Source organism: Pongo abelii, chromosome 8, assembly GCF_028885655.2.
Source record: "Pongo abelii isolate AG06213 chromosome 8, NHGRI_mPonAbe1-v2.0_pri, whole genome shotgun sequence".
NCBI classification, from domain to species: Eukaryota; Metazoa; Chordata; class Mammalia; order Primates; family Hominidae; genus Pongo; species Pongo abelii.
The window spans coordinates 57,470,190-57,483,997 of record NC_071993.2 but is presented as its reverse complement, the minus strand read 5'-3'; the positions used below and the strand labels follow the sequence as shown (position 1 = coordinate 57,483,997).

Below are 13,808 nucleotides of genomic sequence, written 5' to 3'. Positions count from 1 at the left end.
TGTTTTTGAGAAGTGAGGGCTATTAAACCCTGGAAGTGTTTAGATAGGAGACCTTCTTGTGGAGGAATGGCCTGGTCCCCCTAGGGCCCTACTGTGGGGTTTCTCTACAATAGCCAGGGCAAGAGCCAGCATCACAGTTGGGGTGGGGTGTGAGAAGAGCTAGGCAGAGGGTCCGAGGGCCAGAGTCAATGGGGGGAAGTGGGGTATCGCCAGCAGCACAGGCTCCAAGGAACAGTGGACCTGGGAACCTCCACCCCAAATTCGGCCCGTCTTCCTTCCAGAGCCGCACCCTCAACCACCCACTGCTCCCTCCTACTCACTCAGATCAGAATTCTCCTGGCATAGGCCAGGCATGGTGGCTCACACCTGTAATCCCAGCACTCTGGGAGGCCAAGGCAAGTGGATTACCTGAGGTCAGGAGTTTGAGATTAGCCTGGCCAAAATGGTGAAACCCTGTCGCTACTAAAAATACAAAAATTAGCCAGGTGTGGTGACGGGCACCTGTAGTCCCAGCTACTCCGGAGGCTGAGGCAGAAGAATTGCTTGAACTCAGGAAGCAGAGGTTGCAGTGAGCTGAGATCACACCACTGCAACTCCAGCCTGGGCGACAGAGCAAAAAAAAAAAAAAAAATTATCCTGGCATTGCCAATTCTTCCCTATGGGGCTGACTTAGCTTGGGGACCACACCTTCTCTGTCCTAGGTACGCACACGTCCTGACACCCTACATGAGCTCGGTGCCAGCCGTCATCGCCAAGGCCTCTGCAATCCACAACCCCATCATTTACGCCATCACCCACCCCAAGTACAGGTGTGGCTCTTTTCCAGAACCCCACACCTTGGCCTCCAAGGGCCTGGCCTGCAGATGAGGGAAGAGGCCACCACCTTTCCTGTCTCTTGGATGTGTGTTGGATGGGGGCCACCAGCAGCTGGGAGTGGCCTGTGACACTGAGTGGGGTCTGGAGTTGGTGTGCCTCCCTCCCCCGTCCCAGCTTCCCAGGGGGCACAGTGTGGAGGAGATCAGGGTTCCCTGGGCAGTATCCAATCCTAACTATGAGACCTTCAGACCTGGGGTGTAGGGCAGCCAGGACAGCCGTGTGAATTTAAGCATCCCTCCGCCCCACCTTCCCCGATAGTGTCATCCTGAAGAGATCACAGCAGGGAGAGCTCAGCTCTGCTCCCAGGGCCTGGCAGGAGCCCGGGGTGGCTCTGGGCCAGTATGCATGCTGATAGCAACCCGGCAAGGCCGCTTCTCCCTTAGTGCTTCCTTTTGCCTGGTGGTGTCAGTCATTCACCACCATCCCACGGCCAGTGGCAGGCCTGAGCCCGTCCAGTAGAGGCTGCTCCGGAGTGTCCCTTGTCTCCGTTACCAGAGATGTGGCTTGAGCCAGCCACTGAGGGCTGGAACTCACATCCCCAGGCTCTCCCTGCATGCCTACCACCCAGAATCTCTGTCCCTCCCAACCAGCCCTGTGAGCCTGTCAGTCTCCCCACCCAGCGTCTCTTTCTGTCCTCATCACCTGCCATGGTTCCCAGGGTCTGAGCCTCCTCATTTCCCCAGAGGCTCTCAGTCACCACACATTAGGCCTGTACCAGCCTGTGCATCCATCCCCTCCCCTGCATCGGTCTGCCCATCCCCTGGCCCTAATCAGATGTGCGGCCCCTGCAGGGTGGCCATTGCCCAGCACCTGCCCTGCCTGGGGGTGCTGCTGGGTGTATCACGCCGGCACAGTCGCCCCTACCCCAGCTACCGCTCCACCCACCGCTCCACGATGATCAGCCACACCTCCAACCTCAGCTGGATCTCCGGACGGAGGCGCCAGGAGTCCCTGGGCTCGGAGAGTGAGGTGGTAAGGACACTGGGCCCTCTCCAGCTTGCGCCTGGCCATCCCTTCCTCAGGCAACCCTGGGGCTCTGGGGAAAACATAGGCCCTGGCAGGGCTGCCTCTGAGACTCAGGGACCCTGAGGACGCTGGCACCCTGGCAGGAAGAGCCCCTCCCAACACCCCCATGGAGTTCATAATCCTCCCTGATAGGCAGGGGCACTAGGGACAGAGAGGGCATGGTTTGGGGGTTCCCAGGAGCGGGGCCAGGATTGAACACAGGTCTTCCAACTCCAGGCCATCCTTTTCCATGCTGACACTCTCCCTAGAGCCGCAGCCTGCCGAGATCAGCACATCTGGCCCTAGATAGGGCTCCAGAGAGACAAGGCTGGAGTTAGCTTGGAGCTCCTTGCTCCTCAGCATTAAGCCCCCTCCTCCTGGGAGCCTTGAAGAGCTCATGGGATGGGCATGGGCCCTGGAGATGGGAGATGTGGCTTTGAGCCTCAGCTTACCATGTGCTCACTGTGGGAGCCTGGGCAGGTCACTTACCCCCTCTGAGGCTCCACGTCCTCCTCTGAAAGGGAAAACAGGCTTCTCAGATCAACGCTGGCCAGGTGTGCCCAGGGATGGGTGTCAAACTTCCTCGGGGCCAGGTGTGCCCAAGGATGGGTGTCAGCCCTCCTCAGGGCCTGCAGCTCTGCTTCCCCTAGATGTCCCTAGGAAAGCTCTGTGCGCCACCAGCTCCTGTTCCCGCCACACTTGGGCTCCTCCTTAATTCTACCTACAGAGCCCTCTATGGGCCTCAGCAAGACTGCCGCCGACTCCTCCCATTGCCGCAGCAATCTCCTCCCACTGCCCACATCCCTGGGGTTCTCGGTTGAGGGACTGAGAGAGGAGCTGTCAGGGGTCCCTCCTGTAAACCACTGTAGTGAACAGCAAGGAGAACTCTAATCTGTTAATGGAGGCCTAGACCCTCGTGAATACCACCCATCTATTCAAAAATATAAACAGCCACTTGCTTAGCAAGGTGTGCCGATGTGCAGATGGGGAGCAAACCTGCACACACATACACACACCCTAGCACAGGCACGCACAATTTATGGGGTTTATTTGGTGACCAGCAACAGTGCAAATGGTGTCAGGGGCCTCCCGCAATGAATACCTGTTGGGAGGATGGAGGAGGGCCTGGTGGGGTAAGGGCAGGAGCAAAGCTGCGGACTGTCCCTCTCACCTCACAGTCACTCTCTCACCTCCCCCAGGGCTGGACACACATGGAGGCAGCAGCTGTGTGGGGAGCTGCCCAGCAAGCGAATGGGCGGTTCCTCTACGATCAGGGTCTGGAGGACTTGGAAGCCAAGGCACCCCCCAGACCCCAGGGAGAGGAAGCAGAGACTCCAGGGAAGGTGACTGGGCCCGGTACCTGCCAATCCATAAAGGGGTGGGGGTTGCGGGCCAGTAGCCCAGGGAGAGGCCAGGAAAGGGAGACTTGTTCTCATGGGCAGGGGCGATGCCCTCCAGGAATCACCTGCTCCCAGCACCTCCCAGCTTTTCCTTGTCCGCCTGGGGGTCTCTGTGACTCTGAGATGCTCTGAGCAGGGCCTGCATGTGGTCTGCACGTGTGTGTGTGTGTGTGTGTGTGTGTGTGTGTGTGTGTGATCATGCAACTCTGACTCTGCATGGTGCTGTTGGCTGTGCTGTGCCATGATAAGAGTACATGTGTGTGTTGATGAGGGTAGGAGGTCTGCAGCTGGCAGAGCATAGCTCGAGCATGTGTGTGGCCATGCGCCCGGCACATGCTCTGTCACTGTAACACCCAGCGACACGTGACTAAGCATGCCCCAATGTGTCTGCTTTAAGCTGTGCATGTGACTGAGTGTGGGTGGTGTGTACCTCTCTGTGTGACTGCGAGGTTGGACATACCTGGGGAGGAAGGGGCTGTAAGCTGTGGATGTGCTCACCATAAATGCCCTAAGATCAGGATGTCACCTGGAATGTGGCTATTAAAAGAAGGCCAGCTGTCGGCCCAAGTGCCTATGGAACGGAATGTCGATGGCGATTAGAGAAGGCCATATTCTGGAACACTGGAAATGTTGTGTGCACAGGCGCCCAAGCAGCCCTTCGCCCCAGCTGACAGCTCCCCATCTGCCCCTCCTGTCACACCCACACAACACCCCCAGCTCAGCTCCTGGGCTCTCTCCAGCTTCCCTAGCTAGTCCAAGGCCAAAGGCACATTCCTGCCTGCCTTCCTTCCTGAGTGCTGTGCCCCTGTGCATCCAAGAACGAAAGCCCGGGGCTGTACCCGCAGCTGGGGAGCCTCAGCCTCCCTCAGCATTCCCCCCGGGGGCACCGCCTCCTGTCCTGGAGCCCAGGCACTGTGCATGCCATAAATGCCAGGACAAAGGCCTGGCAGTGACCCCCAGGCTGGCCAGGCACTGATGAAAGACACAGTGCCTGTCTTGGAGGGATAGGCTGGGGTGGGGTGCTGAGCAGCCATCAACAATCACCAAACACATGTGATAAGCGCTGCCATCGAGGTGTGAGCACGCAGGGTACTGAAAGCACAGGCAAGTCCCTGAGGTTCCCCAGGAAGGTAGAGGTGAAGCAGGGATCTGCAGGCAGCAGGGGTGGGGAGTGGGGGGAGCACTGAGCTGTCCAGGATGAGGATACAGCCTGTGTGACTGTGCAAACACAGGGGCACAGGGGAGGGAGCTCAATATGTCCTGGAACAGGATGTCTCTCTGTGACCCTGGGAGCAGCCAGAGGGACTCTGGGGATTGGCAGTGGGGGACATAGGAGAAGGGAAGAGGGGCCGGAGGTGGTAGGAGCAGTGGGAAGGCCCCATCAGGGACTGGCTTAGGTGTCTCCAGACCTGACCTGGGGACAGGAAGCCCTGGGAGGCGGTTGGTTAGCTTTGCAGGGTGAAGACCCAGAGAAGGAGGTGCTGCAGGGCAGGCAAGGAATGACCCATTTAAGGACAGCAGGAGCAGGGGTGATGCCAGAGTCTCCACATGGGGAGAAGAGGAGAGGATTGGATGGTGGGGGTGAGGATGAGTTCAGTTGTGACCCCGGGAGTCAAGAGCCCTGGGAGCATCCCAGGAGATGCTCTGCAGGCAGCATTAGGCGTTACCGGCTCCTACTCTGGGATGTGGACTCTGGGAAGGCCCATCCCTGACCCAGGACACAACCTGGCCCTTCCATGCAACCTCCCCCACTGCTTGGTGACCCAGTGTGTGGAGGGTCATCAGGAGACTGCCCCCAGTGAACTGCTCCTCAGCTAAACAGATGTGTGCTGTTTGTTTGCAGACCAAGGGGCTGATCCCCAGCCAGGACCCCAGGATGTAGGACGCCCACTGGCTCTCCCTTTCTTCTGGGACACATCCAGCCCCCCCACGTCTCCCTCACATACACAGACCCAGGATTACGCTGTGAGCCTGAAGGCTTTGGAAGTGGCCCTGTCACCCGTGCTGCATGGGATTCGCAGCCCCAGCCCCATGTCCCCTCTCCACACCTCAAAACTCCTGCCCCACAACGTCCTCCGCACCCACTTTCCAGCTCAGCAGCCACACTCCAGGCTCAGCCTGAGGGGTGTGTGCCCAGGCCCTCCCACTTCCCGAGTTGTCTGCCTCTCCTCAAATGCTGTGTGCTGCAATTGTCCAGGCGACGACAATGGTGACGGCTCCAGAGAACACACCAGCTATTTATGAGTCTCTGCCCCCAGGCTGGGCCTGTTACTGGCATAGGAAGGCCAGCCCCGCATCTCCCACTGCCAACAGCTGAAGCCGAGCACAGACCTCCCCTTGCACACTGGAAAAGTTACTCACCTGTGGCTTCTTCCCCTAGCGTACCGTTCCACTGTGGCCCACATTCTTGTGCACACGGGCGTTTGCAGGCACGCTCTCGCGTAGTTACCTATCTGAATGCACACCAAGCACATGCGTGCACACTCTGCATCTGTGATTCGTTTCATGTAGTGGTCTAAGCTCCTCCCAGGGCTGTGTGGATCTCACAGGGTATAGGAGAATAAAAAGCGGAGAAGGTGTCTTCAGGCAAATATGGTCTCTACGTGTTGGTGCTGCTGTAGGAGAGAGTACCAGGGCCTGGCCTCTGATGCCTCCAGCAACTTCACTTCCTCTCCTCCCTCTGTCCCCACTCTTGGGACTCTCACTCTGAGGCCCACCTCAAACTGCAAGGAGTACAGCAGAGAAGGGACAAAGGCCAAGCTGGCCTCCATCCCCACTCACTCCCCAGTGAGCCATTGAGCTCCGCCCAGACCATGGGTACCAGCTGCTCTCTGACTGGCTTCACGTCTCCCAAGGGAGGCAGATGGAGGGAGGCCGGCCTTTGCCTTTAAGAGCACTCTCCTGCCACCCCTCCCTTTCCCCAGAGGCGAGCTTCATCAGGCAGGAGCCAGAGGCCAGAGAGAGAGCGTGCAGCTCCAGGTAAGGCCTCCCCCAGCTCCCTGGCCCTGGGGGTGGGCGCCTTCCTTCTCCCACACTGGTTATGCCCTGCTCCTGAGTCCTCCCCAGACTGGCAGGATGGACAGACACCCCTAGGAAAGGGAATAAGGCTGGAGTTAGGGATGAATGACATGGGGCTTTTCAGAGAGGGACAGGGAATGGTACGGGGAAGGGACGCTGGCCATGGACTGCTGGCCTCCTGGGCTGGGCTGCGTGATATAGGGTGAAGGAGGTGATTAAGCGGGGGAAAGGACACAGGTCTTTTCCTGGCTTCTTCCACTTGATAGTTTTGTGACTTTGGGCAAGTGACAAAACAACCCCGTAAGATGGGTGATCCTACCTTGTACCTTGCATGTGCCAGGCCCCAGGAGTGAGGCTGGAAGCTGAGAAATGACTCACACCCAGGACTCTACTGACTCCTCAGGGTCCAAGCCAGAGCCCTCCAAGAGGGCCAGCAAGCAGCCAACCCAGTTGCCTCCCCTGAGCCTCAGTTTCTCCAACCAAGGAGCCAGGGTGGGCCTTGATCTATCTCCAGACCACATAGGGCCTGAGGTCTTTCTTGGGGAAGGGGTTGGCCCAAAGACCACACTGGCAGAAGTCCCAAGGTGCTGAGGCCCCGATCCAGAACATGCTGTCTCTGGGGTATGGGGTACAGGCTGAACATGCCACACGTGCTTCCCCCTCCCTGCCCCTCCTGGCCCTGTGTCTAGCAGCTGAGCAAATGGCATCTCCTCCCTTCTCCCTGCCCCCTGCCATTCCTGCTCAAAGGGCACGGGGCCTGGCGTGTGGCACTGGCAGCTGGAGCTTTCCATGCTGCTGTCAAGTTTTCCAGAGCACAAATAAGACAGGAGAGCCAGGAATAACTGGCTGGGCCCCCAGAGGGTCTGGAGGGGATGGGCCTGCCTCAGACCTGCTTTCAGACCCTATGCCAAGGGGTGCAGGCAGAGGGCCAGCTGCCCAGGACCAGTGCTTTGGGAGGCTTCTGTGGCCATTGGGAGCCCATTATCTGGCATGCATCCTGTAGGAATCAGCCCAGGCTCCAGTGTGACCTGGGTCCACTCCTTGTGTGACCTTGGAGAAGTCATTTAACCTCCCTGAGCTTTGTCTCCTGTGGGCCCAGGTGGCAGCTTCTCAGGATCCCAGGGAGTGAAGGGCCCATACTGAGGTTGGCTATGCCCAGAGCTGCTGCTATGATGATCGTTTTTATGGTTGGACAACCCTGGGCCAGTCACAGACCAGCTGGAGGCTCAGCTCAAGCCAAGGAGGTGCCCCACACTGGATAAAGCACAACCCCAGAATCCTGGGCAGGGACCACACGGCAGCAAAGCCTCTGCTCAAGGGAGCTCAGCTCCTGGTCTTCTGAGCAAGAGGATGGGTACCACTGGGCAGGAAGCGGGAGTGTCTACGCTCTCCAGAGGACACAGGAGCAAGGAGACCAGAGCATTCTCACCAACCTGGCCAGTCCCCCTTCCTCCCCCCTGGGGGGTGCTGGGTGCCAGACACCCCTCCCCAGGGGCTATATTAGCTGTGTGAGTCATGGTGGACCGGCTGGGAGGCCGCGGGCAGGCGGGCACAGTGTAGGGTTACAGTCCATTTATGGGCGCAGCTGAGGGCAGATATCAGTGTCGATGGCATTCGCTCCCAGCTATTCTTAGGAGCCTCTCAAGAGCTCCACACAGCCCGGCTGGGCAGCAAGGGACACAGCAGGCAAGGCCAGGGGGCAGGGGCAGGGGCAGAGGTGTGGACCGGGCAGGCGGAGTGCCTGAGTGCCCTCTCACTAAACCCTGTCTACCCTTTGTCTGCAGAGGCGGCCGCTGACAGCACCAGCATGTCTTACAGTGTGACCCTGACTGGGCCCGGGCCCTGGGGCTTCCGTCTGCAGGGGGGCAAGGACTTCAACATGCCCCTCACTATCTCCCGGGTGAGTGCACCCTGCCACAGCCTGGCACCCGACGGGGCGGGCACGCTCAGAGGAGGGCGTGTGTGTCCGTCTGTCTGTCTGTCCTTTCTGAGCCTCTCAGAAAGCAGAGCATGCCCCATCCCCTGGGACTGGCCTGGTCCTCTGGTCTCAGCCACAGCTGTTTGCTCACCAGAGCCCACCGGCCTGTTATGCATGTGAGACATCATGAGCAGGTGGTGGGTGTTTTTAGCAGAGAAGAAAATGCTGAGTTTTCAGGCAGGCAGGCAGGCAGGCAGGCAGGTAGCTGGACAGACAGTACAGCGCCTTCCTGATCCCTTTACTGTTTGAGTGGGCTCAGGGTGCCCCCAAGCCTTGATCATTTCCCTAGATGTGGGCAGCTACTTTGGGAAGGGAGCATTCCCAGCATGGAGAGGGCAGGTGATGGGCAGTTGGATAGATGGACAGACAGACATTTGACCTTGGCTGCCCAGCTGTCACAGTGTGGGGCTGGGCTGGACTGAGTACTGGGCACCCGCTCCATCCCAAACTTGAGACACCAAGACCCTGGCTCATGGGGCTGGGCGCTCCTCCCCATTCACCATGGCTGCTTTGTCTGTCTCACGTCTTGTTCCCCACAAGTGCTGGGGCCTGGTGAGATGGCCCCCTGTCCTGCAGTGTCTGTGATGGGGAGCAGCATGGCCTGATGCAGATGACACAGAACATCAGGGGTTGTCTGAGTAACTCTACCGCCTGGCTGGAGACAGCAACACCAGAGAGGCAGAAAGTTAGCCATGCTCCCGAGGAAGCACTCCAGGAGCAGGGACTGATGGGGGAACAGCCCCTAGACCGTAGTAGGCACTCCGTCAGTTTCTGTCAAACAAAGAGATTCCCCAGCAAGGCACTGGTAGACCCAGGGCTGAAGGCCCCAAGGCTCAGGGTGAACTGTGAGGCATACAGGGCAAGGACAACCCTTCCTGGTGGCTGAGCCCTGGCCGTGCTGTTCTGGGCACAAGGCGGGAGGGGGAGGCCCCCAGGCTGTCACTGGAAGGTGGTGGGTAGGCAGGGGTATCTGGGCTACTGCCCACCAGGGGAACAAGGGGACAGTTTCTTCTCTGGGGCCTTAGGGACTTGCCTTGGGCCTGGGGGCCGGAGGAAGGGGTTGGAGGGGAAGCACTGAAGTGGGCAAGGCCTGAAGGGGCTTGGCAGAGGGGCCAGGGAGCCTGGGCAGTGGGTCAGGAGCCAACGCCCCCACTGGAGGAGTAGTCTCTGTTTTTGTTGCATGGGTACTTGGGGGGACCCCAGAAGTAGAAGCCCCACCCAGGGATGCCGTGAGAGCCTTATAATAGCCATAGAGGCCACATGCTTCCAGAGGGGGTGCTGGCCTGGCTCTGGTGCAGGTAACAGGCCCTGCCCTCCATCCTTCAGTTGGAGATGTGGCTTGTTCTAACACAGAGACTCCACCCCTCCAGATCTACTGCCGTGGAGACCACAGGGTCCTGGACACCCACAGCCTTGCACACTTTGCATGAGGTGGTGACCTGTGGGCATGTGAGCCCCAGTGGATTTCCCACTGCCCTTTCCCACAGCTCCCCACCCCCATGCTTGCAGGACTCCTTCCTGTATAAGGTGGAGCCTCTGTGTGCTCTCTCATGGGCCCTGTGGCCTCCCCTGCCTGGGACTGAGCCCACATCTCCCCCAGCTCCACCATCTCGAGGCCTCCTGCTGGTGCTCCCTGTCCTATCCCTACGGGTGCAAATTGGCTGCTGGGCTCAGTGGCACTCAGGATAGCCAATGACCTCACCCAGGGTCTATGTGCCACCTGGCCCCGGCCAGCCAGGGGCTTAAATGGCAGCCCAGAAGCCTTAAGCTAGATAGCAGGAGGAATGTCCTTACTCCGGGGAGGGGGTATGCAGGGATATGCTGGATCCAATGACAGGGGGGACTTTTAAAAATAGAACCCGAAGCTCAGGCAGGGCATTGGGAGATGGGCATGATATGGCCTCTCGGCTTCTTTTAGGGGCATACTCTAAATCACCTAAGCCGTGGAGCAGGCTGGACTGGGTACTGGAGCCTTCCCCAGGGCTTGGAGCCTCTTGAGAAATTTTGGTGGTAGGCTGCTGATAGCTTGGGCTTGTGTCCTGATTCAGTGCCGCTGGCAGGGCAGGCCTTGTGGACACAGCCCTGCCATCCCACCAGGGCTGTAGGATTTACTGCTGGGGCTCGCAGGGCCCTTCTGCACCAGAGACATCCCCCTACGGGGGAGGCATGGCCAGAGCTCTCTTGAGGAACCCCACTCCCACCCCAGCCAGGACCTGAGCCTGTGCCATAGGGCACCAGAGGCAAGAGTGTGTGACCCTGTGGGGTGGGCAGGCAGGTGAGGCTGGGATCGTTACCTCACTTCAGAGCCTGGCAAACCGAGGCTCGAGTTTGCTCGCAGGACAGGGATGGCCATGGGTGGATCTCCTGTATCCTGTCACTCCTAACTCCCATGCTGGCCTGCTCGTCCCTCTAATTGGGACTAATAGAGAGGCACTGGGGAGGGCCTGTCTCCTCTCAGCTGCAGATGTGTGCTGCAGCTCCTCCTGGAAGGACACGGACCACCTGCAGGCCGGGTGGTGGCTCCCGGGGGCTCATGGCAGCAACCTTGGGGCAGCAGCAGCTCCTCAAGGCCTCCCTTCAGAGGGTCTCTGCTTGCAAACCCACAGAGAAGGGAGTTCAAGAGGGAGACTGGGAAAGGAGGGTGGCGGGGAAATGCCTTTATTTATCCTGGACAGGTGTGGCTGGGCCTGCAACATGAGCGGCCCTTTCACCCCACCCCAGCCAGTTCTCCAGGAAGTGGGGAAGGGGGAGCAGCCCAGAGAGGGAGCAGCTCCAAAGGCCTCTGCCCTGGCAGCTGGCCAGAGGCTGGAGCCGTGGTCTGGGGTCTCACCTCTTCATGCCTCTCACGTCCCCGCCTTGGGGAAGAGGAGCATGCTTTGTTAGGCTCTGCTGCTCTCAGCTGTGTCGCCTCAGAAATCTGTTTACCTGCTCAGCCTCAGTTTTTCTCACCCTTAAAATGGGGATGGCAGGCTGGGCGCGGTGCCTCACACCTGTAATCCCAGCACTGTGGGAGGCCGAGGGGGCAGACCACTTGAGGTCAGGAGTTTGAGACCAGCCTGGCCAACATGGTGAAACCCTGTCTCCACTAAAAATACAAAAATTAGCCAGGTGTGGTGGCGCATGCCTGTGATCCCAGCTACTCAAGAGGCTGAGGCAGGAGAATAGCTTGAACCCAGGAGGCAGAGGTTGCAGTGAGCTGAGATCGCACCACTGCACTCCAGTCTGGGGGACAGAGTGAGACTCCATCTTAAAAATAAATAAATAAATAAACAAATAAAATGATGCCTTCCACACCTGTGAAAGCTCTTTCTAACAGGCACTTGTGAAAACTTTCCACCTGTTGTCTACCGGGACTGGTTGTGAGACTGGTGGAGTCGGGGGCTGAGCCTGGGCCCAGGAGGGGCCTGTCTACTGGAAGCCCTCTGTTCCTAGGGTCTCAGCCACCCCCTGCAGGCTCACCTGGAGCACCAGCTCAGAGGCCTCTTCTCTGTGGGTTTCGGTTCCAGTATTTATCAGACTCTCCCAGCTGTGGTGGGAACATGCTGAGGACAGAGGGTCTCTGGGGAGAGGAAGGGGGACAGGCTGAGACTATTCTGGGGTAGCTGTGCCGGCAATTCCTGGAATTTCGGGGCCGCTGGAGCACGCAGTGCTGTTTCTTGGGCAGCTCTTAGCAGTGCTGACAGGCCATGCTGTTTATAGCCGCACTGAAGGTCAGGCAAGCCTCCGAGGGCTTCTGTGGGGCTGGCAGGGGCCTCCCTGCAACATCCATCCATCAACAGGGGAAGATAAACGGCCAGAGGCTCAGAGGCTCACAGCTGGGGAATGCATTCTTAGAGGTCCCCCAGACCAGGTCCTCCCTGCCGCTCAGAACTGCATCTAACTCTGTGAGGGATCCAAAAGGAGAGGACATGAGGCTGGCTGGGTCCTGGGGAATGAATTGGACCCTTGGAGGCCCCCAGGCCAGGACACCGTGCAAAGGAAGCTGCATAAGCAGCCCCAGGGCTCCGGGGCTACAGGTATTGTGGGGTAGCCAGTGTCAGGACTGCAGGGCTGTTTGAGAAAGGCTGGGCCAGGCTCTGCTGGAGGCTAGCTCCCCAATTCCCTGAGTCTCCTTCCCTTTCTACATGGTCCCCTCTCATCCAGAGGCTGCCCCTGACTGCAAAGACCCTCCTCTACACCGAGCCCTCCCACCCCCAAACACAGCTTTGGCACCCCTTTGGGACCAGGCTCCACCTCTGCCCAGGAACCATCCTTGGACACAAGAATGGGCCTTGCTGGGGGCCCTTGAGAGCCAGTGCCCATGAGGGCATTTTACTGGCCACACCCAAGACCCAAATGGAACTGTGGACCTGGACAGGACGAAGAGAGGCAGGAGAGGCTCAAGAGACACTTGAGGAAAGCCAGGGGAGGTGTGGTCAGCTAGAGAGGGGGCAGTGACCCATGGCTTTGGACACAGAAGGTCACTGATATGCGTGGAGTAATGGGGCCAAAGACAGACAGCTGTGTGTGAGCAGGTGGGAGGCAGTGGCAGTGGGGGCAGGATGTGCAGGTCACTTCTTGGAGGAGTCTGGAGGTGCAGAAAGGAAACATGACGGGAGCCAGTTGGAGCCACCCAGGCAGGCAGGGAGAGGCTTTTTGAGCATTGAGGGGACTCCGGCTTATTTATCGGCCAGGGTGGAGTTGGGGAGTGGGACCATGGGGAGACAGAAGGTTCCAGTGAGAGGGTGAGCATGAGCAAAGCCCCAGGGGAGGCCAGATGGGAAGGCAGCGGAGCAGGACAAGACAGTAATTTAATCATACAATGAAAATGCACTTTGTCCCACCTGCCCCAACCCAGGCAGGCAGCCTGGGAGTGTGGGGAGGGGGAGCTGCTGAAACTTGTACCCTTCCTACTTATCTGCCACCTGCCCCAGCCTCCACCCACCACATCTACACTGGCAGATCTAGAAGAGGAGGAAGGCAGGGGCCTGCCTGGTTTGAACACCGGGAGTGAATGATGGCCAGAAACGTCTGCGGAGCCCAGCTGCTCTCTCTTGCCAGGGAACTGGGGAAATAGGAGCCGATGGCATGGGTGCGTCTGAAGCCTCACTGGCGCCTTCTTTCCCCTGGGCCCTGGACAGAACCTTCCTCCCCTTCCCCCAACACCCAGGCCCCTCTAGGGACAGCAGGCTGGCTCAGAACTGGTCAGTCAGGGCTGGCTCCTCAAGCTCCACCCTCTGCCAGCTGTGGATCTTGTTTCCTGTGGAGCCCGGGGATACAGCCAGCCAGCCTCGCACCTTCTGGGGGTAGCAGATGGGGTCAGCACTGTGCCTCCTGGATTTGGAGTTTTCCTGAAACTCTCTCAGCTCTGCACCCTCCTTACATAATCCCCTGTTTAACGACATAATCCTCACAACAATCCCGAGAAAGGCATTGTCATTCTCTTGACACTGGAGGGCTTGGAGGCTGGCACCGAAGCCAGGGGCCCGGCCCATACTGGCACCTGTGCTCCTCCTTTGCTGCTTCCCCGCCCCCAGCCCCCAGCACTCACA

General features: G+C 59.0%; 1 protein-coding gene across 2 annotated transcripts in view; it reads left to right on the top strand.

Annotated features, from left to right (window-relative positions):
- LOC100451245 (melanopsin) overlaps nucleotides 1-13,808 on the top strand; it is a 122,658-nt gene that overhangs the window by 48,011 nt on the left and 60,839 nt on the right. Inside the window, exons 9-13 of one of the 2 annotated variants that reach the window (XM_063727587.1) lie at nucleotides 702-809; nucleotides 1,668-1,848; nucleotides 3,081-3,224; nucleotides 6,206-6,260; nucleotides 8,084-8,199. In XM_063727587.1, the coding sequence (XP_063583657.1) occupies nucleotides 702-809; nucleotides 1,668-1,848; nucleotides 3,081-3,224; nucleotides 6,206-6,260; nucleotides 8,084-8,199 (604 nt within the window). Of the gene's footprint in view, nucleotides 1-701; nucleotides 810-1,667; nucleotides 1,849-3,080; nucleotides 3,225-5,124; nucleotides 5,873-6,205; nucleotides 6,261-8,083; nucleotides 8,200-13,808 lie in introns of those variants that run through there. The other variant, XM_063727586.1, reaches the window with a different exon arrangement.